This window comes from Rasamsonia byssochlamydoides (assembly GCF_041956645.1).
Source record: "Rasamsonia byssochlamydoides strain NRRL 3658 unplaced genomic scaffold VTN77scaffold_28, whole genome shotgun sequence".
Classification (NCBI taxonomy): Eukaryota; Fungi; Ascomycota; class Eurotiomycetes; order Eurotiales; family Trichocomaceae; genus Rasamsonia; species Rasamsonia byssochlamydoides.
In genome coordinates, this window is record NW_027192411.1 from 123,575 (window position 1) to 145,916 (window position 22,342).

The 22,342-nt window shown below is 50.7% G+C and overlaps 8 protein-coding genes across 8 annotated transcripts; 5 read left to right on the forward strand and 3 right to left on the reverse strand.

The window, feature by feature from the left end:
• Positions 1–13: 13 nt before the first annotated feature.
• On the reverse strand, positions 14–1,915 carry VTN77DRAFT_3906 (uncharacterized protein; the record flags this gene model as incomplete). The annotated part of the gene is made up of 2 exons (XM_069419906.1): positions 14–835; positions 896–1,915. 2 exons carry the CDS (start codon positions 1,913–1,915, stop codon positions 14–16), a joined length of 1,842 nt encoding a protein of 613 aa, XP_069278024.1.
• Positions 1,916–2,985: 1,070 nt separating this feature from the next.
• Positions 2,986–3,664, forward strand: VTN77DRAFT_3907 (uncharacterized protein; the record flags this gene model as incomplete). Its single annotated transcript, XM_069419907.1, has 3 exons — positions 2,986–3,118; positions 3,201–3,559; positions 3,614–3,664. 3 exons carry the CDS (start codon positions 2,986–2,988, stop codon positions 3,662–3,664), a joined length of 543 nt encoding a protein of 180 aa, XP_069278025.1.
• Positions 3,665–5,361: 1,697 nt separating this feature from the next.
• VTN77DRAFT_3908 (uncharacterized protein) lies at positions 5,362–7,066 on the forward strand (the record flags this gene model as incomplete). The annotated part of the gene is made up of 2 exons (XM_069419908.1): positions 5,362–5,446; positions 5,520–7,066. The coding sequence occupies 2 exons, from the start codon at positions 5,362–5,364 to the stop codon at positions 7,064–7,066; spliced, it is 1,632 nt and encodes a 543-aa protein (XP_069278026.1).
• Positions 7,067–8,263: 1,197 nt separating this feature from the next.
• On the reverse strand, positions 8,264–9,988 carry VTN77DRAFT_3909 (uncharacterized protein; the record flags this gene model as incomplete). Its single annotated transcript, XM_069419909.1, has 2 exons — positions 8,264–9,764; positions 9,822–9,988. 2 exons carry the CDS (start codon positions 9,986–9,988, stop codon positions 8,264–8,266), a joined length of 1,668 nt encoding a protein of 555 aa, XP_069278027.1.
• A 468-nt stretch (positions 9,989–10,456) lies between these two features.
• On the forward strand, positions 10,457–11,173 carry VTN77DRAFT_3910 (uncharacterized protein; the record flags this gene model as incomplete). The annotated part of the gene is made up of 3 exons (XM_069419911.1): positions 10,457–10,529; positions 10,613–10,729; positions 10,782–11,173. The coding sequence occupies 3 exons, from the start codon at positions 10,457–10,459 to the stop codon at positions 11,171–11,173; spliced, it is 582 nt and encodes a 193-aa protein (XP_069278028.1).
• A 1,385-nt stretch (positions 11,174–12,558) lies between these two features.
• On the forward strand, positions 12,559–13,945 carry VTN77DRAFT_3911 (uncharacterized protein; the record flags this gene model as incomplete). The annotated part of the gene is made up of 4 exons (XM_069419912.1): positions 12,559–12,811; positions 12,873–13,205; positions 13,302–13,676; positions 13,761–13,945. The coding sequence occupies 4 exons, from the start codon at positions 12,559–12,561 to the stop codon at positions 13,943–13,945; spliced, it is 1,146 nt and encodes a 381-aa protein (XP_069278029.1).
• Positions 13,946–14,911: 966 nt separating this feature from the next.
• On the reverse strand, positions 14,912–16,609 carry VTN77DRAFT_3912 (uncharacterized protein; the record flags this gene model as incomplete). Its single annotated transcript, XM_069419913.1, has 1 exon — positions 14,912–16,609. The coding sequence occupies one exon, from the start codon at positions 16,607–16,609 to the stop codon at positions 14,912–14,914; it is 1,698 nt and encodes a 565-aa protein (XP_069278030.1).
• Positions 16,610–19,772: 3,163 nt separating this feature from the next.
• Positions 19,773–21,014, forward strand: VTN77DRAFT_3913 (uncharacterized protein; the record flags this gene model as incomplete). Its single annotated transcript, XM_069419914.1, has 1 exon — positions 19,773–21,014. The coding sequence occupies one exon, from the start codon at positions 19,773–19,775 to the stop codon at positions 21,012–21,014; it is 1,242 nt and encodes a 413-aa protein (XP_069278031.1).
• Positions 21,015–22,342: the final 1,328 nt, after the last annotated feature.

The window sequence follows — 22,342 nt, forward strand, 5'->3', positions numbered from 1 at the left end:
AGCCAACCCTCTTCTACAGTCGGAACTTATCCCATGCTTTTTTACCCGCACTGGGCATCGGGCGATACGCTTCTCGCCTGCCTCCGCGTCCGCCGCCGCGTCGTGGTGGGGGAGGATGCGATCTTCGGCCTGGAGACAGGGAGCGTTGTTGTTGACGGTGTTGGGAAGCCCCAGGACCGTTCTGTCGATCCCGGTAGGGCTGTCTGCCGCCATTGTTCTGCTGCTGCGGTGGTGGTCCTCCTGAGAGGTTGCGGTTCTTCCCAATCCCGCTGCCAATGCGGATGTTGGGACGACCGGCATTTCGACTGCTGGCCGGGTCTCGACGACCGGGATGGTCGAGCAGGTTGTGGTTGTCGTCGTCGCTGTCTGGAGTCGGCGAACGTGGACCAGCACGCCCTTTGATTTTCATGCCACCTTTGTTACTACCGTTCATGGTCGTTCGACCTGCTACTGGCCGGGGCCCCAGTACGTCGTTCAGATTTGTGATCATGGCTGGATCATAGCCTTTCAAGGTCCATGAAGAGGACCTCGTCGGGCCTGGCAGCGACGGACAGTCGCCCATGAGATGGTGCTGGCTGGTACAGTAGCTGCAAGAGATGGACACGACAATCGGACCCGGGAACGGGGGGTGCCTGGGGAACTTCCACATAATATCACACTCATCTTCTAAATGGGTATCTGCCCCGCAGTAATCGCAGGGGACTTCTGCGGCAGATCCCTTGAGAGCCGAGTTGCAGCTGTTCGCGTCATGACCTCGTTCTCGACATTTTTGGCACCTTCTCCAGGAGGGACAAAAATTACTCTCGTGGAGATCCCACGCTCCACAGTGTTCGCACTGATGATGTTAGCCAGTTGCGTCCATGTCCATGCGGGTAAAAGATGGGGGAGAACACACCTCTTTTGTGGGGCACACAATAGCGAGATGGCCCTCCTGTAGACATTCCGTACAAGCAATGGGCTGCTTGAGATCAATGTCATGGATGCTGCGATTGTAGAAGAAATGCCGGGCCTGAATCTCCAGGTCCTTGACGTTCAGATCGGCAAGGATCGATGGAGGTGTGCTGTATTTCTCAGATAAGATGCGAAACGCATCCTCTTTCGATCGACTGGGCTTTTCCATCCCATCTGTTTCCAGTGCGCTATGGTCTGCTGACCCATTGGCCGTCACAAAACCAGGGTCTGGTTGAGTATCAATTCTAAAAGGCTCTGATTCAGCTGGCGGCTCATCCCCAGCCCGGTCAAGACCAGCTTCGTCGTTCCCACCAAGATTCAACATTATGGAGTCACCACCTTCCGAAACCTCCCCCGTTTCTGAACCGTCAGAGTCATCGACAAAGTATGGCTTTTGGTCCGCTCTCGCGCGGTCGCCATCCGCGCGTCCGTCAGCTTGTGTATGACCTTGTGACTCCTCGCTTGAAACAGAGGCGCTGCGACTTCGCCAGTACTTTCCATTGACGGATTCAAAAGCAGTCGTCGAAGCATTCCCGCCAGGGCGCGACGTTTTCCCAGTGAGCGACGTGCGGATAGTACTGCGGCTTCCTTTGTTCCAATTTATGGCTACCGGAACGCTACCCAGCGGTTTCTGACTTTCCGAAGACTTCTCCTGTTCCGATCCCGACTCGTCTTCGCTGTCTGATGAGCTTGATCCGGAGGACGAAGCAGTGTCCGCACTGTCCGCACTTTCTGCACTGTCCGGATCGACTTCTAGAGCAGCAGCACTGAACGTGCCACCCTGGGGAACAAAATCACGGACATCCGTATGGCCAACCCTCCCCTTTCTCCGCGCTTGTTTCTTCCCTATCCTCTGGTCTCTGGAGCTCTGTCGTGAGGCGCCGCTGGAGCCATTCGAGTGGGGGCGCTGCAATCCGACGGAGGCAGTGCGAGAATCATTCTCATCGCCTGAGGAGTTGCTCATGCCGTTGAGATAGTTGAAACTCTGATGTAGATCTCACGGCCGGTACTGGAGAAGAATTAGAGGCGATAAGAATATCGTCATTGAATCCGCTATCGTTCATAGACTTCTCGACTTCGTTACGGCGCTCCGCGTGTGGCCTGGAGAAAAGTGTTACGGCGGCCGCCACGGGCCAGAAGCACCCTTTTCCGGCTCAACCAATGAAATCATCCCTGGGCAGCCTGCCTCTTGTTGCTCCCAATTGCCATTCCAATCGTATTATTAGTGACTGGCTCCAGTTTAACTGTTTAGCGCCGGCGAGGACGACCCCAGACAGGCAAAGAGCACAAGATCGAGTCCTGCCCAGACTGACGATGGTTGTTGGTGTGTAGCAGCATGGACTAGTTGGATCTGTAGTCCCCTAGCTACGTCCCTAACGTGTAAACTTACGTGTTCTCGAATGCCCCGAGACATGCCAAGACCAGACCCAGACCAGGCCCAGCCAGGCCCAGACGATTATCCTGATTCCTCTCCTCGTTGATCTGTAGGCTTGTAGTAGTCTATGGAGTAATAAGTTGTACAGACTACGGGTAAGCACGTGCAGAATTGCTCTCTGGCCTTCCCGCTTCCCGCCAGCAAGCAAGCTGTCCACCAATTATTAGTGCTTTGCCTGCTCCTTCACTGCTCACCATCCAACTCCCCCCAGTCTGATCCCTTGCCAACCACGCTCTCACGTTCCCTTTGTTACTTGTCCCTCTAGCCACTGTGTCTTTGCCCTTATCTTTCTTCGTTGCCATTAATTCCTCTGGGTCTCGGTCGACTCTCCTTCGCTGTCCCTGCTCCCGTGTTATAGGCCGAAAGCGTGCCCTTCCAACCGATTCGATTCCTGACTCCGCCAGCTCCCCCCGCTCTACCTTTGGCTGCAGACGACTCCAAGGAAAGGCGTCGTCGTCTCCCACTTCGTGTCCCATCCTCTATCCCTCTCTAGCGCGTCTTCGTCCAACACCGCCAAGCTGTCGTCCCTTCTCATTCCCCGAACCATCTCCTTCCCGCCGGAGGTCGACGGACCACATCGGTCGTCACCGGATTCCAGGATGAGTCAAGGAAAATCAGCAAGGCGAAGGAGATCGAGCAGCATCATCTACCAGGAGCCCCCGGAGTCCATCGAGCACACCAGTGACCAGGCTGCCTTACCGAATCTGAACGCCAACTGGGTCAATGCCAAGGGTGAGTGAGGCGGTTGTTGCTTGTCACACCGGTTGCGGTGTCGGCAGAACACAACCGGTGGCAGATGCTAACGGTCAGATAGGTGCTTGGACCATCCATTTCGTCTTGATCGCTGCCTTGAAGATCTTTTATGACATCATCCCGGGGGTCTCACAGGAGACGTCGTGGACGCTCACCAACATCACCTACATGTTCGTCACCTTCATTATGTTCCACTGGGTGCGGGGAATCCCGTTCGAGTTCAATGCGGGTGCCTACGACAATCTCAACATGTGGGAGCAAATCGACAACGGGGATCAGTACACGCCGGCCAAGAAGTTCCTTCTCAGCGTACCAATCCTTCTATTTCTCCTGAGCACTCATTATACGCACTACGACTTGACTTATTTCTTAATCAATTTCCTTGCAACTTTGGGTGTCGTCATCCCGAAACTCCCGATTGTGAGTGCTGCTGCCTGTGCATACACCATGGACATGTCTGCTAACTCCAGCCAGTCCCATCGAATGCGGATAGGTTTGTTCTCGGATATCCCAGACGACTCCTAGCGTTTCTTCCTGTTATTGCGACACCCTCCGCCATTGGTTCGATCTTTCGAAATATATACCACTCCTTTCTGAATCTTTGCGCATGGACCGACTGTGAGGTTGAACAGAGACCGTCGCCACGGGTACTCTGCCATTCACAAATTCTCCTTGGGTGTCTTCCCTCTGTTAGATAGGATAAGGTTAAATTAATTTGCAGTTGTGGCGTTCACAAAAGGAAAACAAACCCAAACCCAAAAAATAGAAATGAGGCATCTCTTCCAGCTGTTCTATTTCTCTCAGCCGATTCTTACTTATCAGCCATCTCTCTTCTCTTCTACTTCCTTCCCCATTATTTTTTTCTTTTTTTTTGGTTCAATTGTGATTTGTGTTTGGTCTTCGAATGCATGCATCCCGCGAGCGAAGGTACTGTACGTACGCTTTGGCTTTCCGCAAGGCGTATGGAGGTGAAATTGAAATTGGGAGTTTGAATGGAGATGATCAAGTCGGTCAATATTTTTTTTCGGAGAGTTGCGCGTTCTTATTCTATCCTCTTGCAGGAACAATTCGATTGAGCAGATCTTGTGTGGCTTCTTTCTCTGTTCTATATCCCTTTTTTTCCCCCTTCGACTCGAAAGAGTTTCTGAATAAATACCATTTTCTATTAATACTGTTATGAACAGGAAGAAACTGTCCGTACAACGGAGATGTCGCCTCGCTGCATGAAAGTAGCGGAGGCTCACGACGTCTGTCTTAATCTGGTGTAGAAACGGCTAGGTCGTCTCCTGGCTGATGATGGAAGGTGACACTTCAGCTTGATTAATGCCTTGACTGGCTCCTCGTATTTATTGGTGAACTGATATCTCCCCATCAGCGGAGGCTTTGATGGGGGGATATCATCCTCTATACGTGATGCTGCGCTGGGGAGGACTTGGATGATCACGTGTCACAACGTGGAGATGAATGCCAAGATGCATCTGGTCCGTGCTTCCAATTCGGGTCATCTCCGCTCCGCTGTCACGTGGAATGTCCTCGTCGACTCGTCGATTTCCTTTGGGGACGAGAGCTCATTGGTCGGGATGACTGAAGTATCTGGCGCTCTCACCAGTGGACATTGTAATAATTCGACTGTTTGCACAGGACAATTAACTATTCTGAAAAACAAAGGACTGCGAGTAATGCGTCTGGACGGCGAGCATAGATATGGTGGCAATTCAACCGGTGATGGAATTGAGCGCCTTACGATGGACCTGAGAAGCAGGGCGGCTTTCAAACAGAGCACATAGTTCACGAAAAGCCTTTCCTTCCAACAAGAACCTTTGGCATGTGGTCTAGTCAGAAAGGCAAAGATAGGCACGAGTCGGCTCCTACTGCAGCCTCAGTCGATACGGCCGTGATGGTAGAAGAGGCGGCAATTACCAAATCTCCCAGTGTCACCAAGATCTAGCCTTCTAGTAAAACCCTGCCGCCAAGGTTGCAAGCGGGGTTTCATATCATCCAGGGCTTCTATATCGAGAAGCCGATGACGTGAGCTCCATTTCTTCTTAAAGAGCAATTAATTAATTGGCTACCCGTTTTGTAGCACTACCCGCGGCCCACTGGCGCGGATCCTTATCGATAAGGGGAGCGTCGCGACTCCTGAAACGCGACTGAATTACTACGGAGTAAGGAACAACGGCTTATTCTAACAACCTGAAGCCAGCTATCTGCGTTCTCCGGCAATGGCCAGCGACGATTACCGTCCTGCAAAGCCTCTTCCCTTCGAGTTGCGCCAGCACTGCGGGATTTATTTTGAAGAGAAGCTTTGTTCGTACCATCCTTCTCTGCCAAAAGCATACTGGAGAAGACTGAAAAAGCTAACAGTACTTTTGTCTCACAGATTCCCAGGCCCTAAGTCTTTTACTGAACATCTTGACCTGCGGAACAGTTGCCTCAAGCCCGGCTTTTGTCCCATCCCCTCCGCATCTGGCCATCGCGGCCACACTTCTTGTTCATCCATCCACTACCACCCGGGCCAAGACGACAGAGGAACAAGCGGCTGCCACTTTAGCGCTGCAGCTACTGCGATTGACGAATACTCTGGTTGGACCTATATCGGCAAAATTCGATGTTGCTTTCACATTCACCCACTTTAATTCGTCGCGCCATGGGGGCCGTCGCCGTGCTGAGGATGGCGGAATGTCCAGCGCCGTCCGGGATGACGAAATGGCCCCTCTAAATCTTGACCTTGGGCAGTCAGGCTCTCTATGGTTTCGGGCCGAGGATTTCTGGCATGCTGTCGGATGGGCGTTCAACTGCTCGGTCTTGCACCCGCGCCGATGGGAGAGATGGCAGCTTTGGCTGCAATTCATGTGCGAGGTGCTGGAAGACGATTGGAATGAGCGCCTCAAGCAGCTCGAGGATCTGGGGGAGAGCTCACAGCCTGCTACGCCCAGCAAACGTCGTGAACAGATCCTCAAGCAGAGCTTGATATTCAAATACTTGACGACTGGCAATATGAACTACGGACGGAATCGCCGGATCCTACGAGCCATATTTGCTGACGGAAGTGCGACGTCCGTTAGTGAGTTTCGCGAGGTGTTCAAAAATGAGTTGAAGGAGCTTAATCGCGAGGAGGATAAGCTCAAGAAAAGAGAGGCGGATGTGAATATTGACGAAGACCAATACGGCGATTACATGGCCCCGGACGAAGAGGAATCCGACGAAGCAGAGATATCGAGGACTCGTCCAAAACGAGCGAGAAGAGGAACAAAACAGAGTGAGACTGCTGCGCGAGCTGCGGAGAATGAGTCATATGAGCTGCCGGACAACATCTATGCGGATGGAGGTGTAGCATCTCTCGGAGGCTTCCAGTCTCTTGCACTACGTCAACGTCTCCTCCACCTTCTGTCAACAGTGTCCCAGCAACTTCCAAAAGCTTTCATGCCGCTCGAGGAGTTGTATCACTTGTTTGTAGAGAACATTCGCCATCTGCCACTGCCCATCTTCCAAGCGTTTGTGATGCCATCAGCCCTTCCCAATTTTTCGCCCGCCGCGCAGAGCTCCCTATGTGAAATTCTTCTCTTCCGCATGCTCGAAAACAGTGCTCCAGAGTCCGACGAAGCATATCTGAGCCAGAAGAAGCTTGAAGAATGTTTCTTGCCATACGCCGCGAACACCGCAAGCGTGGTTGACAACGCCAAGGTGTCAATTCTCCTCGAATCGTTAATCCGACTCTTAGCTGATGATAACATGCTTCGTAACACGCCCGAACTGAGGCAGACTGTGATGGAGGGCATCCTGGCTCGGAATGAGAAGGCGCAGGTTGAAGTCCGACGAAGTCAGAACAGCCGGAGGGTGGAGGACATAGAGTGGTGCTGGCTCATCGAAAGCGGAGAACGACTGCTGTTCCTGATTGAGGATATCCTGCCGCAGGAGCAGAGTTGAGACGAAATATTATAATGAAAGGAGCATCACTCGCGTATTCAAGCCGAAAATTGTCATACATGACAGACAGGTTAAGTCGGTGTCTATACGCATCCGCACCTCGATCCGGGCCCGCTACGTCGTGACAGGAAATCGACACTCAAGACCATCCGGGCTGGAGGCCTGAGGGATGGTTCGTGTCCCGACCATGATACCGGAACTATCCATCAAGCATGTGCGCATTTCGATGTTCATGGCACCCCAGAGATGATAACCGGGGCCCAGAGAAACAGCGAACCCCGGCGATAAGTCTTCGGATTACATTGGCTGAACCTGTCGCAAAGACTGTTCCGGAAGACTCTGGTGACTGGTCTTCTTCCACATTTGCAACTCAAGGAGGTGATTTTAGATTACCTAGGCCATACGCTTTATTGTACAGTACATACAATACTATATATATACCTCCTATCAAGCTCTTTGTCTCTCCCGCAGCACAACTGCTGTTTTGTCCGGCAGCCGGAGATAACAGCATGAACTGTGACTTTGAATAGGATACAATACAATAAGGCAGATACATATATACCGAATCAAGTCCGTAAAAACAATTTATCCTAGCCTCGATTTATTTTTTTTTAATTCTTATGGTTATGGTTACTGTCATTGTTATTTTCAATTAATTAACCCTTCCCTTCTGTTCTCCTATTCTCGATATGTAAGAGAAAAGATGGAAGACAAGAAAAGACGATCCTAAGCTCTTAGCTATAATATAATAATTTTATTCCCCAGCTCGCCCATAATATAACAGAAATACTGCATAGCTAGCTAGCTAACTACTAATTACAAACACGAAGAAAATACAGATGACAAAGATGAAGGGTAATATCTAGCTCCAAAAAAAAGGAAGGGTGAATAAGAAGAATCAGAAGACTGGAGTAATAATAAGCAAGATCACTAGTGGGCAGTCAGCTAGTTAGCTAGCCACTAGGGAAATGACAGAGTAGAATAAATAAATGTAATAAAATATAACACAGTGACATCCCGGATAATGGATGGGGTATGAGCTCGAGAATTTGAAGTCTTCTGAAGCATTTTCTTTCACCCCGGTTGCCTCTCCCCTTGCTATATTCTTTCCTCTTTTTTGATAGGTAGGCACTTCACTTTCCCTCCTCACTCCTCACTCCCACTCGTCTTGTTTCTCCTCTATTTTTGATTTCCTGTTTATGGCGGAGGTCTCGTCCCGACAATCTGACGTCTCGCCCCTCCCACGCCCAGACCGGGTCCTCCCCGGTTCTGGTTGTCCCCGCCGAGATACCCATACTGATGCACGTTCCAGGCGCCCTCTCCAGGCCCTGTGCCTATGTTATCCTTCAGCCCCCGTTTGGCGGCTTCCTGCGTCTGCTTCTGGCTCTCCTCCCACTCGCGCTGGCGTTCCCGTTCGCGCTCCATTTCCCGCTCCAGCAGCGTCTTGGATGCCAATCCGCCGGCGCGCGTAGGATCTGGAAGTGGCCGTGAGGGGGACGTCGTCGACGTCTGTGCTGTTGGACGAGGAGGAGTAGGTGGAGGATGGGTATCGGCTGTGTCTGCTGCGCCGTTCTGCTGTTTCTGCCATTCGGATCGGAGGAGCTTGCGTTCTGCTTCTTGAGAAGACAGATCATAGCTAGGCTGCACGGGACGCGTACGACTCCGACTTCGCGAGCGAGATCTTGCTCTCTCTCTCGCCAGAAGCTCTTGACGTTCGCGCTCATATTGCCGTTCTCGCTCCTTGGCCAGTGCGAGCTCCCGTTCCAGCTCTTTGATGCGTTGTGCCTCCGCCGACTGCGCGTCGGCCGCTTTCTGGCTGGCCTGATATTGGCTGAGGAATTGGCCGTTCAGTCGGGCGTCGCTGGTGGTTCGCTTGCGCTGTCGTTCTCTCTCGTGCCTCTCCTCTGCCTCTTTCTCCTCCCTGAGACGGCGCTGTTCTTCTTCCTCCCACCTTCGCTTTTCTTCGTCCCACCGTTTCTTCTCCTCCTCCACTTCACGGCGCTCTTTCTCTCTTAACCGTTCTGTTTCCTCCGCCCAGCGGCGCTCTTCTTCCGCCTTGGCCCGTTTCTCGTCCTCTTCTCTCTCCTTCTGTTTTCTCGCCTCTTCCTCCTTGCGCTGTCGTTCCTTTTCCGCTTCGGCCTCACGACGACGTCTTTCCTTTTCTGCGAGACTGGGCACCTCTGGGGCGGGGCTCGTGATTTGTCGTCGTGCTCCGAAGGTGATTCCCTGATTGCCCTGACTTGCGCCGCCCATATATCCGTATTGGTGTATATTCCACGCCGGTGCCGTGGTCGTTTCATCATTCTTTTTGCTCCAGCTGCTTACGGCGACTGGCTTTGATGCAGGGGAACGTGATGGAGTTGCTCCTCCAGACGTAGAGCTTGTCTCACTGCCATTGCTAGCTCCCGTTCCCTGCGGACTCAGAACTTCACTTTTGCTTTTGAAGCCCCCTATTGAGCGAGGAAACTTCTTGGGATCGATATCGTTGGCTCTTCTACTGAAAGCGCCCAGGCACTGTAGTACTTGTGCTGGATCCTTCTTCTCGTAGAGATCAACCGTAAGAAAGACATCGTGTGGAGGCAGGCTCAAGGGGGGATTCTGACACGCGTGAAGGAAGTGCGAGATGTTCTCCATCTGCACGAAGGGCATGTTCGACTGCTTATACTTGACGGGCGGAGAAACGATAAGATTGACGAGCCTGTACTACATCAGTGACTCTCCAATGAGGACATACTTTTTTTTCTGCAAATCATACTTGCAAAGAGCCACGCCATCTTTCAGCGCATTGATAAGATCCCCAGGAGCAAGCTTCTCATTCAACATCTCCTCGATCCATTCGCGCACTTCGTTTGCTGCCTGCGGGGAATACTTGGACAGGCGCATATCGCGCAAGTCTCTATCCAGCGATCTGACTGATGCCATCTTTTATTTCCTTCGAGATATCCCTCTCATTTACACCATGTAACGATTGAATGGATGGTTGCCTGTCGTCGGCTCGTTTGGCTGAGCAAACGCTTGGCGTCAGCGCGAGCGGCGGTCGCGGGGGCTGCGGCGAATTCGTCACGGCGTCGGAATTGAGGAACTTTTTCTTTTCTTCACAGTCAGGAAAGAGAAAATTATTTTATGTTTATGGGAGTATACTGATCGAAACGCATCAACACATCGAAGGATAACTATCCCTGCAGAGAGAAATTTAAAGAAAGAAAGGGGTTTGTAGGGAATGTCAGTCGAAGGAGAGAGGCCCGCAGTCCGATGACGTCCGAACTAAAAATAATAATGCGAATAGTAGCTTCCTATAGCTTCCACGCCAGCTTCGATTCCCCATTCTTCACGCCCGCCCCATACAACACCCCTGACCGTGGCTGAGTACAATACTAGCACCTGGATACAATGGGTCCGGTGAACAGTCTGTGGTTCAAGTGGAAGAGCCTGCGACTGCCGTGGCGGAGATCCTTCTTGGTTGGTATGTATTAATACGGGCCGACATCTCTCCACAGTCCAGACGGGTCCAGATGCCTGCTAACTTCTAAGGGTCATAAATAATAGGGGTCGATCTGGATGGGAACACTTTCTGGGAGTTCAAGGACGCATTGAACAGCAACCGTCTTCGACGCATCGTGAAATACAACCGCAAGACCCACTATGCGGACGTGAAGATTTCCCGTATGCAGCCCCTTCTTCTCTCTCGAACTATATCTAACTGACTTGTATACAGCCCAGTGGCATCAGTGGCTTCGCTATGTCCGCAATGACCCTCCCAGCCTCGAGGAACAGCAGCAGGACGTAATCCGACAGCTACAGATCAAGAAACTCGCGCAGCTCGCCGACGAACGTTGGGCCAGCAAACCATCCTACCTCGACCGTCCTCAAACGCAGCAACCGGGGCCTGCGACTCGAACGAGCGATGCGACGTTAAATCCACCGACGAATGCCGCTCCTAGTCCGGATAGGCGGCCTGGCGTAGCGAACGCCGTCCAGGGCCAGGCGGAGCTCCAGGAACAAGCAGGGAAGATCAAACCAGATACCAATCCATGGGCCAGGCAGGCGGGAGGTCCAAGTGAGAACTGGCAGCCGGAATCCTGGACACCTACCGCTGCGAAGAGGTAGGACGGTGGATAGCAGGCGAAATCGGCTCTTTTCGATCGTTGCGTTGTGATGTCGGTCACAAACATCGGTCAAACTTATATCCACATTGGATATTATGATCTGCATTGGCGATACAAAACAAGCCACGCGCCCAACAAAAAGTGCAGTGCACATGGGTATCGATCTTTCCACTGCGAAGTTCCTTCAGCCTGGCGCCGCAATGACATGTCTGTGATGGTAAATTCCGAGTTGGACAACTCGTCCAGACAGACGCTCTTCCTGAGAGCAGCTGGCAGCTCACCGGGTCTCTTTCAACGGCCAAAACTGACAGCAGGCCCTATGTATTTTAATGTATATTACCTTTTTATAAAAGACTGTACAGGTATGTGTCCTGTGTCATTGTGACGGCCATCAATTTGGATTTATTCTGTAGGATAGATGGGAGTTAGCCTGTAAACTAAACGTGGTTAGAAGTACTTATTATCAGTGAACTTCTGAGCAAAAAATAGTAGAAATGATTACACTATTCGTTTATTGCAGGTTCTTCTTCCTTTTTTTTTCAATCCAAATAAATAAACTCGTCTTGTCTGGCTGATTTCAGCACTACTATTAGTCAGTCCAGCCCCAAGTAAAAATCATGAATCATATCATTAAGGCAGTCAATTAATAATAGGCACATGTAAGTCATAACAATAATGATAATGATAAAAAATAATAATATGAATTACCCGAACCTTGATTAACGAGGCAGGTGCGTTGCATACTGTACATATGCAGGCCAGTCCCATCGATAAGAAAGTTGCGCAATCAACCGCGGAAATCATCTCATCTCGACCCGTTCAAACAACATCCCACGACACGAGAGTTTATTGACTAACTCACTCATCAGCTAGGTATCGTTATTATTGAGCGGATAAGACGGCAATGGAAGATATGATACTCTACACTTGCATACCGATGTCCACTTGGCTATCTCTCTCTGATTGTCATCTATCCATTCACAATAGTTACTTACTCCTGCGGCCTTGCATATCGTCTCAATTTGGATTCAATCAATTTACCCACATATGCATATAGTTAACTTACTCCGTACTTACGACACGCGGGGTAGCAACGACTGCTTGCCCCTCTCGCAGAAATTGGGTTGGGTTCCTAGTTCCTGATATCGTCATCTGAGGAGGAATTGGCGAGTGCACTCAATCGAGAGAGAAAGGTTAATCATTAATTAATCTGGACAGAAAGTTGCTGTGCTATAAAGTCGAGTGGTTTCCTCTTCCAATCCCTTCGTATGCAGCAGAAATAGTACTATATAGTAGTACTACAGTACATCTCTTAGATACCCTGACGAGCTTGCTTTCTCTCTGACAGATTGGTCGAGGTTATAATTTATTATTCTCGTCCTCATTATGGCACCTTCAGTTCTCGACACAGCCTCCGATGCGGCCGGACAGGTGGTTGAAGGACAGGGCGTCGAGGCCGTCAAGGCAGCAGCCACGCCGAAGCTCCTAAGGGAACCCCTCCAGCTGAAGGGGGTCCTGGATCAGTACGAGCACTTCGATGTCACTCCCGTCATTGGCAGGGAATATCCCACCGCCAATCTGAAGGAATGGCTGCGTGCTCCTAACTCTGACGAACTCCTCCGGGACCTGGCCATCACGGGTAAGTCGATCAACCAGATTATTGTTCAGGACAAAGCAAAGCTGAACGGCATTGTATACAGTCTCCCAGCGAGGAGTCGTCTTCTTCCGCCGCCAGGACGACCTAGACAACGACCTGCAAAAGGAACTGGCTCATCGTCTGGGCCAGCTGACCGGCAAGCCGAGCACGTCGGGCCTGCACATCCACCCCGTGAGCAACTCTGCCCGCGAGCACGGCGACAAGGACGACGAGATCAGCGTCATCAGCTCCGAGCAGGCCAAGAAGCTTTACAAGCGGCCGCTGTATCAAACCAAGCAGAGCTCCAAGGAGGGCTGGCACAGTGACATTACCTTTGAGCCTATTCCCAGCGACTATGCTATTCTGCGGTTGACGCAGCTGCCGAAGACTGGAGGAGGTAAGGCTTATCCATACTTAGGACCGTCTGACCTGGTTGATTATCCCATACCTCTCTGTCTCTTTATTATTGGCAGCTGATTGATGGAGTTTCTAGACACCCTCTGGGCCTCCGGCTACGAAGTCTACGACCGCATCTCAAAGCCCTACCAGAAATTCCTCGAAGGCCTGACAGCCACCTTCGCGCAGCCGGCATTCAACCAGAGCGCCAAAGAGAACGAATTCCAGCTGTACACTGCCCCCCGAGGCGCCCCCGAGAACGTCGGCGACGAGCTCACGGCCGTCCACCCGGTCGTGCGCACCAACCCCGTGACGGGATGGAAGAGCATCTTTGCCGTGGGCCACCACGCGCAGCGCATCAACGGCCTGGCGGAGGCGGAGAGTGAGCACCTGCTGCAGTGGTTCGTGCGGCTGATTGTGGATAACCACGATCTGCAAGTGCGTTTCCGCTGGCAGAACAAGAATGATCTTGGTGAGTGTCAACCCTAGCTAAAGAAAAGAACTTTCTCAACGAATAAAAAAAGTTCGACTAACTGACTCGAATCGTGTATGATAGCAATCTGGGACAACCGAAGCGTCTATCACACCGCGACGTATGACTATGAGGGTCTGGGTCCCCGAACGGGTCAGCGAGCCGTCAGTCTGGGAGAGAAGCCGTACTTGGACCCGAACAGTACTGGAAGGCGTGAGGCGTTGGAGCGTGCTGCTGCTGCTGGTGGAAACACTGCCACTGCCTCTTAAACTCGTCGCATCTTATGACTTGACCTTTTTCTCCCCCCTGCTCCTTTTCTTTTGAAGTAAATATCCGTCATATATATATGCGGGAACTAACACACATGTCTTGAAATTCGATAATACCTACTTGAGATATGATAATATCTCCAATCTGATCTAAATTAAAACTCACGTTCCACCATCCCCCGTCCCGTTCCACGGGTTATGTATGTGAATTACGTACATGGTTAAAATGTTTTGTTTACATTATTGTTATTATTGTTTACACTGGCTAACAATTATTTATGTACATACATCTGAATGGAATGCTGAACGGAGTAGAAAATAAATAATCCATGGATGGATGGTATGTGGGGCTTACCTAGTTGTACGATAATTATACAGCCATCTTTGCATGTGAATGGATGGGACTGTCATCTATATATATACCTATCTATCTACCTAAGAGATCTATAAGTATAAGCAACCAGTCAAAGTAAGCATCTGATTGGAGTCATAAATCAGGAAATAGAAAAAATAGCGTGAGATGGATGGTGAACCCATGTTGTTTTTTTTTAATATTTCCCTTGATATATATACGAGCTAAGAGAGAGAATTGATAGAGAGAGGGAGAGACACGAATCAAATGATGAGATTAATTGATTAATCAACATTCGCATTCGGTTGATAATTACCAGTAATAATATCCTATATCCTGTAAGGCAGGCAGGCAGGCAGACAGACACAAAAAATGGCAGTAGACTACACACAGATGCCTATATTTCTATACAAATACAGATACAAGTACAAGTACCCATACAAATACAAAAACCAGCAACCAGTCCCGCACGATTGAACTCCATCGCGATATGTTTGGTCAGTTAGACAAACGCCTTGAAAAGGAAAGAAACACTCAGAACCGTGTAGGTATTATTCCGAATACAGACCCAAAATCAACAATCGAATGCGCTTGCTTGTTTGTTAGTCGGCTAGCTAGCAGAGAACAGCCTCCAAGGCTTCCACGTCGCCACCGGCTTTCCGCACTGCCATCAAAGCAGCCTCGCTGAGTTTCCGGCGCTTCTCGCGGGCCTCCTGCTCCCGTCTGGCTTTCGTCTTGGAGCTCCCGCTGGGAGCCACCCCGGTCAGGATCTTATGGCTGTCCTCCGGCGTGAAATTCACGAAGGACACGTTCATGGTCTTGTTGGCACTCTTAGGAGAGCCGCCAAGTTTGGTCGCTGGCTTGGGAGCAGTCGTCGACTGCCCAGACAGTTTGCGGCTGTGGGTGCGGCGGTGGTTGTTGGCCTTAATCCCGCGCGCCACCGATGATTTGGGAGAGGTGGTTGCCGTGGGCGACATCGATGGTGACCGCGACTGATGCTGGTGGAGTTGTTGTGGTTGTTGTTGCTGTTGTTGCGCGTTGGTGGTAGGCATGAAAGATGACGCGGGTGAGAAGGCTGTCGGGTGTTGCGCAGCAGGAATGTGCGGGGCGCTGGTGGAATGTAAGCCCGACGCGGAAGAAAAGGAAGATTCTGGAGCAGAAGGCAAGTCGAAGGGAGAGCCAAACTGGATCATCAGACCGCCCTGCAGCAAATCGTTGTGATGGGCAACAGTGTGGATGGGTGTCTTCTCCGCAAGGGACGACACCACCATCGGCTGATAGGGATGTTGACTCGGTGCATGTGGTACGCGCGTCGGCATGGGAGAAGACCACCACTGGCTGTCGTGTCCATTGATGTCCGGGGTAAATGACACGCCCGACGCGCCAAGTGCATCTGCATGCCACGCGGGTATCTGCTGCGACTCTGACGAATGTGGCGAGTGGAAAAGATCATCTGCAGAGGGGGGGCTCGACGTGGATTGATTTAAATACCCTTGCTGCTGCTGCTTAGCAAGCGAGTTTCCGGAAGACGATTGATGAAACATATGTGAGTTATACTGCGAAGGCATCTCTGGATCTCTCAATAAGCCTTCGCTGCCCGTCGAACCGCCCGTCGAGAGGTTCATGTGCACACCGCTGTCGCGGCGCATATTCTCGTGCTGGACGAGAATGTCGGATGGCGGAGGCGACAAGGGAAGACGATCTTCAGAAGCTGCTGCTGCTGCTGCACCACGCAGGTTGTTGAAGTTCTGCAGCCGTTGCATCCAGGCCTCCGGGTACGCCATCTTAGTCTTCTGCAGATGCGTGGAGCGCATCAAGCTGGGTGAAAAGCTATGCTTGCGAAGCAATGCACGGCGATCATTCGGCTCCCGGCGGCTAATGGACTTTGGGGTTATTATAGCGCTCTTGGAGGAAACTTTCCGGTTGGGTGTCACCGGGGGAGTGGACGGCGACGTTGAAAGTAGGTTAAGACCGGGGGAGAATGAGTCTTCAGGATTCAGGCTGAAGTCCGAGATGGCAGACGGCTGGATCGTGTCATGAAATGCACTTGACCGCTGAGGCTGCGTGGGGGAGACGGCGTCCTGCTGCAGGCACCACAGCTGCGATGGTGACTGAGCGAGATGCCGCGAAGAAGAACCAATGGGCGAGGGGTCGCCACAGTCACTGGACAGCGACCCCAGAGGGAACAGCTGGTCCAGATCGCCAGTGAACGAGACTACGTCTTTATTGCCGTCACCACTGGAGCAAGGGTCCATGTTGACGTATTGGTTAAATAGATCGTTGAATGAGTGGTCGAACGTCGGAGCGAACATCTTGATAGGGCTTTGTCTTCCGTTTGCAGCCAAGAGGACAAGGACCTAGGGACTGGAGGGCCGATGCGAAGGACTCGGTGACGTCGATTGCGATTGGCGAAGGCGACAGAGCAACGCTCTGTTGTCCTAGCAAGGCCCGGCGGATCGACGAGTGGAGTATGGGGTATCTTCCGGATATCCGCCAACAAACACCGCGCAAGCAAAGTCAAAGGGAGCAAACTTAGGGCTCTGTTTGACAATTGTTGAAAAGATGCAAAGAAGGCAAAGCAAACAAACAGACACAGGGCCCTATTTGAATTGTGCAGACGGTCGTTGCCCAGCCTCCGACTTTCGAGGTACATTCCGCGCGATCTAAAGAAAGATCCTGGAATGTGTGAGGCGTAGAGTCGGCGCATAGCTCTGACTGAAGCTACGGCCAAGTCGCCAGGCGATTCCTGACCTCCCCAAGCGCCCACTGGACGGCTGACATTCCAGTCGCTGATAAGACTCGATAGGCCAGTTCGTCAAGCCACAGTGAAGAATGTAGCGATCCACTAAGCCAGAAGCAGCCAGACAGCATCTCAGCAAGACTGAGCTGCGGGTCTGCAAGTCAGAGAGAAAGCCAATCGAGAGATCGTCAGCAGGTGATGGAGGCCCTGGATCCAAGAAATCGCAAGACGCAAATTCTGGGCACAAAGACTATAGGTTCGAGACTGAGCAAGGGCATCCCGATACTGAGAATCGAGTCAAACCTCACAGTAAGCCGCCGGCCCGCAGCGAAAGTGTAAACGTCATAAGCAGGCTCCTCACTGGGCATCCATTTGTTCGGCCATTTGCAAATGACGAACTTCGGGATCTCCACAAGAATTGCCTCGGGAGGAGATCTCGCTGAGCGGATCGTTCTCTCTGGCTTGGTAGATGGGCCGAGATCTTCATCATTGTTGTCGAATGGTGGGAGTTGGAATGCTGTGGCTGGGAGGAACCTGCAACGCCCACACCAACAATGCTTAGATAATCGAGTGTTGCAGATGAACGGTGCCAACACGCCAGAAGAGAAGCGTTGGTCGGAAGATGCAGTCTACCCTGCTATTGATTGGTCTTCGATTCAACCTCTCCTGGCTCGACCTTTACTGTAGGTTAGCTCCATGAAGAGGACCAAGCTCTTCCTGTCTCCCTGAGCTCAATGAGGAACCGAATCATTCCATTTGAAAATTTCAATAAGCTGTAGCTTTCGATGTCAGCTAGTCATCTTGTGCGGGTGACCTGGAGGCCAGCCCTGCTGAGTTGACCATACAATGATCATACCAATAGTATGCCAGTCCAGCCGAACCGTTCAGATAGGAAAAATCCTTTGTTGTAAAATTAGTAGACGAGAGGAAGTAATCCGCAGAGACTTTCTGAATGGACATCGCTGTCGTCAAATTCAGGGATAAGAAGGGTTAGAACCCGACAAAGACACGGTTTCCACTTCCCATCCTGGTAAGACATTAATACGTCATCAATGCACTGGATCAGCTTATAGAACAGCTTCAAGACAGTGTCTCAACATGAAGTGGAGGGGTGGTCCCAAGATTGAACCTGCTATGCTGATCATCTGTTAATTATTGCCGATGGATTCCCATCACGCTTGGAACAGCACATCGTAATCATCCTGAAAGAAAAACCAAATAGACAAAATGACATGCTTCCGGAAGCTGCTAGCCCAGAAGCCAGAAATCCAGTGCAATTGAATTGGTACCTGGTGGCTGCTCATCCCAGTCGTCACTGTCTTCTCTGCCACCAACAGTTCTCGACAATCACCGCATACTACACCTGAAACACAAAGAGAAACGCCATTCAAAGGCCCTGGCGTGTGCAGGAACCTTGGAAGGCCCGAATAGATAGAAGTCTCGGAGTGTCTGATTCTTTGAGTATGTTCCCTCGACTTTGGCTGGACCTGGTTCTGTCAGAATTCGGGGCAAATTATTGCTGCATTTTCCAAATACGTTAGCTCATCTCAATTGAACATAGTCATCCGCAGAGGACAGAATATGGAGTTTCTCATCATGACAGACTAGCCTCTCGGAAGAAGTGAATGTGATGAGGCTGTTCATTGAGCCGCACCGGCATTAGTTCGGCAATGACGTTTGCCGGATCGGGGAAAACGCCGATGCCTTCCGAACGCGAGGTGTCATAATGGCAATGCTGACCCTGGCTTGTCTCACAATGTATCACTTCTTTTTCCTCCAAGCCCAGTATCTCAACTGTCGTCTGAATCATCATTAGCAACATCTCTCATTATCTGGAGAGATATTTCATCATTCTGCGTGCTCGTTCGGACGTGCTGAGTTCACGCCACTTTCCCTGCCTAGCCGTGCTCCACAGGGTTGGGCAGACTGCGGGGAACAAGCTCTCGAGATTCGACGCAAACCCCTCTTTGCATCGTCATCAGTTTGGAGGGGCAGTCTTGTTGAGATTTTATAAACCCCGACCGTACTTCTGACGGCACAAGAAACGTGAAAGCGTTGTCTGCTACAGCCTACCCAGCCTGACGCGTCGTGGCCCTACCAGGCCAAACACGAACTCGAGTCGTCCCTTGATCCTGTGGTGGATTGTGGAAAGAATTCTGAGAAAGGTACATAGCGCTGTGAAAGATATAGGGGGGAGAGAACTTTTTTATGAAGGGAGCTGCAAAGGAAAACTCGACTCGATCAGGACAAGTCTATCCAGCAAAACGCGTCCTATAGCCAGTGTCCGTGGACCACGCCCAGGATCTTGCTACTCTACTCTAATCTTTGAATCCATGGTTGCTCACCCTGCTATGTTTCTGAACGCTCGTCTGGCCGGCGGCATGCCGGTTGTTCTGCCTTGAGCTACCATGCTTGTGCTCGCACTTCACCATGGACTCCACGCGCGTTATTCGTGGCCGGAGCTCTCCAGTCTCACGGATCCAAAAATCTCAACAGGACGAAAAAGTGATTTCAGTCCAGCCACCTATTTTTAGTGACCACCATCATCTGGGGTACAGTCCACTGTTGCCTGAATCAGGTACTCTCTGACTATCTTTCCCCTCGAAACCTTCCCCCGCAACTATAGCAGTCGTTCGTTTCAAGACGAGAGGCTTTATCCCGCTCGAGATCATACTGCAACTGCTGAAGCTTCTCTAAATTTGCATGAACCTAATCCCTCCCTTCAAATAATCACAATGGAGGGCATTCACGATACAAAAGCCTCTTGGCATTCGCTCCCACCCATCCTGTCGCGCTCCAACCTCACCGCTTCTATTTATCGCGATAGTTCCTATGCCTCAGATGACGTCTCCGACGCTTCTGTCGTCACTTCGATTACTGCTGTGACCAATGTCTCATCCCAAGTACCAGAAATCGGCATTCCGATTCCTCAAGCACCAAAATCTATCCTCAAAAAGTCGCATGTGGACGCTGAAGCGAACGATATTGAAGACTTCGAGTCGGGCTATGAATCTGACGACTCGGAATCGGAATTCGCAGAACAACTGGAATTCAGCATCTCTGCAGATCCGGAATCGGACACGGATGTTCCTGTTGATGACATCTTTGATTGTGAGCTCTCTTCGGAGGCTGCTTTGGACCCTGAAGATTGGGAACCTTTGCATGACTCTTGCGCTGACGGCGATGATAACGATGATGACGAAGTCGACTTCGACGATTCACATATCGCATTTGAGAACTCAGTCCGGTTTGATACGGACGTCTCCTACATCGAAGCTCCAGAACTCGACGACGACCAACAGGATGAGCCCGAGATGACCTGGCACGAAATGATGATGGCTAGCGTCCGTGGTCGGCTTCCGGTCGCCGATGTAGATGGCTGCAGTGACTGTAGGAGTAACGGTGATGAAAATTTCAACACTTCCGACAGTCTCACTGAAGATGACTGGGAAAGGAACATCCCCAACGGACCCGAAGAACATCCTCGCGATATGGTTGAGTTGGACAAGCAGCTTTTCATCGCCTACATGAACGGTATCCATGGCGTTCCCGACAACAAGTATAAATCCTTACTTCGCGCGCGTGCTCAAGAAATCAGGGAAGGCCGCATTCACTGTCCTTTCTTCGAATCCGAAACCTTCCACGGCGCATATCTTGACGAAGTTCTCAATCATGTTATCGGCGTCTTCCGCAATGTTGTCTTACGGGACGAGTTCGATGAGCTTGTCCGTCTGTGCGAGGCCAAAGTTGCCCTGGAACAATCGGATGCCTCTGCTCAGGTTCTTGAACGTCACACGACGGACTTTCTGGACAAGATCGAACACTTGCTGTCCGAGAGGCTCGCCGACGGAAAGGTGACTATTGGAAAGGATGAGCTCAGCTTCTTTGCTGGTGGAATCGCATATGCTCTCGAAAATTGGGGTGTCTACACTTACGACGAAGTTACGAATCCAGACTCGGACAAGCAGGCGTCCTGAATGACGAGATGAGACATGAATCGCAAAAGATAAAGCAAACAAGGGAACCAAAAGGTTACATACCTTACACCTTATGAAATCGGAGGCGCCGGCTATTGTTGAGGTGTTGACTGGGTTGCATCTGTCCAAAAAGAAAACTGTCTGTAGTTCGCTGAATGCGTGGCATGGTACAGTACATTCCACACGCCGGCGTGTGCTTTACAAGTGACATATTCATCATCTTGAATCGTGTGGAGAAATCTCGAGTTTCTATCTATCATGTAGATAGTCTAGATGAGATGAGACCATCATCATCGAGCTTACAAAAGAAAGTAATGAAATAGAAAAGTTCTTTCCTGCCTAGATTTTTCTTTCCCCCATCATAACACCCTATAGGAAAGAAGGAAATAGTACTTAGAATCTGTCAGCATTACAGGCTCCATCCAACAAGTCCTCCAGCGCAAGACCACGATCAAACTTCTAACTTCTAATCCAAGACAATAATCCTATTAAGAATATCAAGAGAAAGAAAAAAAAAGAACGCATTTGACACCGACAGAATTGCGTGATTGTCGCAACGACCATAATGATAGAGACATTCATAACGATGGAGACATATTGATTTTCGAAGCGACGGCCAACCCAGTCTGCCAGCAGACAAACTCTGGAGTTAAATGGGACAGGTAGATAAGAAAGACACAACGTGGCAATCCAAGTAATATATGCTGTCTGCATGTACTGGTACTCCTGTTCAGCTCTTTGACCAAGTATATGTAGTTATTACTATCTGCATAACTGATGAGGATACAGTAAAGTATGAATCCTTGTACAGTATGCATGTCCAAATGACATCACGACAGGGTACTCACTCACTCACTCACTCACTCACTGTCAATGGCTGCCTGTCTGCCTAGGTGCCTGCCTACCTAGGTAGGTACCTACCTATCTGTGCAACTGGCTAGGTACATGCTGGGCAATCCATGGATGGGCATCCGCATTTAGCAGATAGGACCACAGTCACCTGGAGTTGGTGGTGTTTCTTCTTAGTTGCTAGGGTACCTGGGTACCTGGTAGGTTTCCATGGTTTGCTGGAGGTTCAGGGACACACAGAACGAACGCAAGAAAGAAAACAAAGAAAGCGACATTGCTCATACTTGACTGCAACCAATTTACGGCCAAGTTGCTTATTTATCTGGGCAGAGTTGAGGAGGAGCAGTGGGTTGGGCTTCTGATAGTATTGAGTATCGAGTATTGAGGGACAAAGCGAAAGAAGATAGATACTACTGACTGCGTCAGAAGGAAAAAACTCTGTACATATGCCAGCTTTTTTGAGTGAGAGAGAGAGAGAG